The 4764-nt window shown below is 41.1% G+C and overlaps 1 protein-coding gene across 3 annotated transcripts in view; it reads left to right on the top strand.

Annotated features, from left to right (window-relative positions):
- LOC135108154 (uncharacterized) overlaps positions 1-2281 on the top strand; it is a 42253-nt gene extending 39972 nt beyond the window's left edge. For all 3 annotated transcript variants that reach the window (XM_064018897.1, XM_064018898.1, XM_064018899.1), the window contains one exon: positions 2034-2281. In XM_064018897.1, the coding sequence (XP_063874967.1) occupies positions 2034-2186 (153 nt within the window). In that variant the 3' untranslated portion in view covers positions 2187-2281. The remainder of the gene's footprint in view (positions 1-2033) is intronic.
- Positions 2282-4764: the final 2483 nt, after the last annotated feature.

The raw sequence follows: 4764 nt of genomic DNA, 5'->3' as shown, positions 1-4764 counted from the left end.
TATATATATATATATAGAGAGAGAGAGAGAGAGAGAGAGAGAGAGAGAGAGAGAGAGAGAGAGAGAGAGAGAGAGAGAGAGAGAGAGAGAGAGTGTGTGTGTGTGTGTGTGTGTGTGTGTAATATATCGAGTAACTACAAACGATGGAAAGAGTGCAATAGTTATTGATAATGAGGGAGTAACTCAAAACTCGCTTGTCTGCTTTCTGCTCCAGATTTCGAAAAACCCAAGCTCAGGATTGGAGGACTGTAGATGACTGCTTTTGTCTTGCTTTTCAGCCTTTGTTCCGCCACTGACTGATACAGCTGAGTTCACAGAGTTTGTTGCTCCTATAACCAAGGCAGGAAGTAAGGCAGCTCGCACACTGACGCAACCAGTTGCATGAAACCGATCGCACACGCAACTGCTCACATACGGTTCAACGGTTGGTTCGCCTTGAGGTCCTCACATCAGAGCGATTTTTTTCTAGTTTCAACAATGTCGTCAGATGAGGAGGACGTGGATTTGGTGCATAAGCAGAAAGAAAAAGAGAAGATCATAGGTTCATCCATGTTCAAAAAAATAAATAAAGAAAGAAAGAAAAAATGAACGAAGGAGTTCTGCTGCTGCTCAACAGCTGGATGTGGACCCTGTGAAATTTTAAGAATTTTACAGAATGTCTTTTGGGATGATGTCCAAGAAATTTCAAGTGCTTTTGTCAACTATTGTTGCAAGGCAGCTCGCACAACAGCCTTGTTCATCACTCGCCACTGCAGTAGCAGCCATGGCCCTAGCGCTCGGAGATACAGCACACCCTCTCCTCTGCGAGTTCTCAATGCAACTGATCGCCACACGACCAGCATAGCATAGCCAATTGCGCGGCGATCAGTTGTAGCAACCATAATTTCAGTCGCCTCGATGTGAAAGGTTCTAAAGAAATCAGTATGTCAGTCGCAATGCAACTTGTTGCGGCGACGTAAGCAACTGTTTTCATGCAACTGGATGCGTTGATGTGCGAGTTGCCTAAGTAGTTAGGTAAAGTGAGCAGGACCGACCCTGCCGACGCTCAGAATTGACTCTGTGGCGGCAGTAGCGTAGCATAAACTATGGTGCTCTCAGGACGGAACAAGGGAAGGCGGAGATGTAATAAAATTTTGTCCTCGGTGTCACAATGTTGCGTGCCTTGTTTTTTTTTTTTTTTTTTGGGGGGGGGACACCAGAATATAGTGGTGACTGGACACGTCATGTACTTAATGAAGGAATGTCATCCGTACTAAACTCGGTGCTTGTAATAGTCGCAGAATAATGTAAGAGTAAAAAAGTTGTTGTCTTCAAATGAAAACCCTTTTATCTAAGCTTTTCAAGACGCAGAAAAGAAGGTCGTGCGTGGTGAGAGAGAGAGAGAGAGAGAGAGAGAGAGAGAGAGAGAGAGAGAGAGAGAGAGAGAGAGAGAGAGAGAGAGAGAGAGAGAGAGAGAGAGAGAAAGCACACCAATCATAAACATAAAATTATAGAACTTTTATTACCGTTAGTCACGCAAGATGCTTTTGTTTGTCCCTTCCTCGGCGCCATTTAACCCCTTCTCCGCCGCCAACTGAATAATGTAACCCTTCCCACACCCGCCGGTACCTTCACGTGGGCTGTGCAGGAGTACTCGCGAGTTCCCCAAAGGTCGGACTCCAGGACAGCGCCGCATGAAAGATGTTGTAAAGTGAGGCTGCCGCTGAGAAGGCGAGGCAGTCACTTCTTGGCAGCCGTACCATTACATAATAATTTTGATTGATGGCCGCTTTTACTTACTCATTCATTTATTTATTGGTTAGTACCTTTTTCAAACATTTTTTTATGCTGTAATTGTAACCTTCCAAAGTTCGTACAGTATGTGTATGTGTGTGTGTGTGTGTGTGTAACCATGGTCTTGCGAGTCATGGTCACCAGTTTTGCTCTCTTGCTGAAAACTTACACCTCTTCGTTCAGACCAAGACCTTTCACACACTAAGCATCCTGTCCTCTCGTCACTTGTTTTATTGTTTTTATTTTCTCCCTCTTTTCAGGAGAAGGGGACAGGCTGGCAGGTGCTGGACCCTCGGCGGTGCAACACGATGGCGCAGGTATCCCTTCCCATCCTCCTGAGCCTGTTCGTTCTGATCTATTTCGGCAGCGTCGCGTATTACATGGAGCGTGTCGAGGCCGAGTTTGGCGTATAGAGCGCATAGATCACCAAAGAGAGAGAGAGAGAGAGAGAGAGAGAGAGAGAGAGAGAGAGAGAGAGAGAGAGAGAGAGAATAAACAGTATGAATTATGGAATCGGAATTTATCAACCTATGTCACAGTGTATTTCTAATGGCTTGCATAAAATACTTTGGGTTTTCATAATGATTGTTTTCAAAGGCGACAAATATTATTCATCGGATTATTATTATTATTATTATTATTATTATTATTATTATTATTATTATTATTATTATTATTATTATTATTATTAATATTATTACTATTATTATCATTCACGGTGCAGATTTTTTTACTAAAACTAGAATCATGATAATAACCTTGAAAACCCCAATAGCTTTATGTACCATACTTTTTTTTTTTAATACGTCAAGATACGAGACATTAAAGTGTCGGGGACATCACACAGTCCTGTCACAGTGGCTCCCGAAGTGAGAGAGGAGGACACGAGGAGAAGTCATTTATCCGCAAAAAAAATATATATATATATATTGTTCAAAAGTATATAATGAAAATATTTCAATAAGCAAATGTTTATGAAAATATGTCGTATTTGTGTTTTTTTCTTTTTTTTTTTATCTGAACACTGCTAAGATATAAACTGTAAAACTACATAAACACAATAAAGTGGCTGTGAGGTGGGCGTGTGGGTTTATTGGAAGCAAAAAAGGTGGCATCACGCAAGACGGTTCAGGAGCCACTGTTCTGCCACAACATTTTATCAAGCCGGAGATGCCACAACTGTCAAGGGGAGAGACGTTCATTTATAAAAGCAAACTGAAGCAGCCGTCACCTCCCAACACCACTTCTGTTCCTCATTTTTTACTAGTTTTCTGCCTTCTTTTACTCCATGTCGCCGCGAGGCCCTGCGTACCTTGGTGTTTATCCCTGCACGTGTTCCTCATCCACCGCCGAGGTTTGTTTACCTTCCCGTGACGGAAAGCAGGATGACGCAACCTCGATATTGATTCTGTTATATTGACATTGCTCTCTTCTTCATGATATCCCTCATTTCCTATTTCCTACTCTTTTTTTTTTATTTCTCTCTTCACTGTCTTTAATAATCTGTCTCTGTCTGTTTGTATGTCCAGTAGATATTAACTTCGTCTCCTTTTCTTCTTTTTCTTTTTTTCTTTTCTCTCTCTCCACTTCATTTCTTTAGTCATCTACCTTTTTCTTTGTTTGTGACTCTATATTTTATCTTTCTTTTTTTCTTATTGTTAGTATTATTTTTCACTCTATCTCTAGATTTTATCTTGTCTTCTTTCTTCTTTTTATTTTTCTCTTCACTGTCTTCAGTCAAAGCTCGTATTCCCAAACGGTTTATGCTTTCATAAATATATACTGGTTTCAAAGACTACAGAAATTACAATAATGTTTGTGACCACTAATGATTTAAGAAAAAAATAACTTCCCCAGCGGGAGCAGCCTTGCTCCCTCTGGAGGGGTTCTAATTTTGTTACAGCACATCTCTGCAACCCACCGCTCCGCCTCGCCCCTGGAGGGTACAATGATGATTTGGCCAGGCCTTTGGTGTCCATTATAGAAATTGGGATTTCAGCCTCGGAAACACCTCTTTGATGGTAACTTTTGACGGCGAATCCTTCGTATTTTATGACATTTCTTCGTCAGACCTACTGTTTTGCCGTACTTTGCGAATTTCGACTTATCTGCATGTGAGCCTCGCAACTCGCGCAACTATCGCCTCATCAATACAACTCGAGCTGGAGCGGCAAAAAGCGTGAATTGTATACCATAACTCACTTCATATATGGGATAGCCAGTTTTGGTTGACACCATCAGACTCACCAGTGACTTCATGTATTGTAAGAACTTGACAAAACAAAAAAAAAAAAGAAAAAAAAAAAGATGGTATTGCGAGTTCAATTGTGAAGATGTTAAATATGTGTTTTACAACGTTTTACTTATGCTCGCAATTTCCAACCATTGAATGCTGAAATCTATTATTACATTAAGTAGAAAAAAACTCTCATGAACACGCTAGTGTGATCAGAATGCAGATAAAGCTCCACATACTGAAAACACAGAGTCATTTATAGCATGTCACTCGCCGCAACCATCATGGCGGCGCGACACGGCGTGGCGTGTGCAGGCGGGCTCCGTAAGACCAGCAGGTCTGCGACGTGTCTAAAAATTAGAACCCCAAGCCGCTGGGGGAAGGTCCTTTAAAGGCTTGTCCACTCCAGGAAACATTGTTTGGAAATAATATTTGCAAACAGTTTGCAAACTGCAAACAGTTTCCGACAAACTGTTTCCAAACACTTTGCAAATTGTTTGCAAACAGTTCGCAAACTGTTTGCAAACAATTTGGCAAGCTGTTTGCAAACAGGTTTTTTTTTTTTTTTTTTTTTTTTTTTTTTTTTTTGCAAACTGTTTGCAAACAGTTTGCGAACTGTTTGCAAACAGCTTGCCAATTGTTTGCAAACAGTTCGCAAACTGTTTGCAAACAGTTGGCAAACTTTTTGCACACTTTGCAAACAGTTTGCAGACTATTTGCAAACGGTTTGGAAACTGTTTCCAAACAATGTTTTC

The sequence above is a fragment of the Scylla paramamosain genome, chromosome 16 (assembly GCF_035594125.1).
Source record: "Scylla paramamosain isolate STU-SP2022 chromosome 16, ASM3559412v1, whole genome shotgun sequence".
NCBI lineage: Eukaryota > Metazoa > Arthropoda > Malacostraca > Decapoda > Portunidae > Scylla > Scylla paramamosain.
Note: the sequence above shows the minus strand (reverse complement) of the source record. Positions and strands in the feature narration are given on the sequence as shown.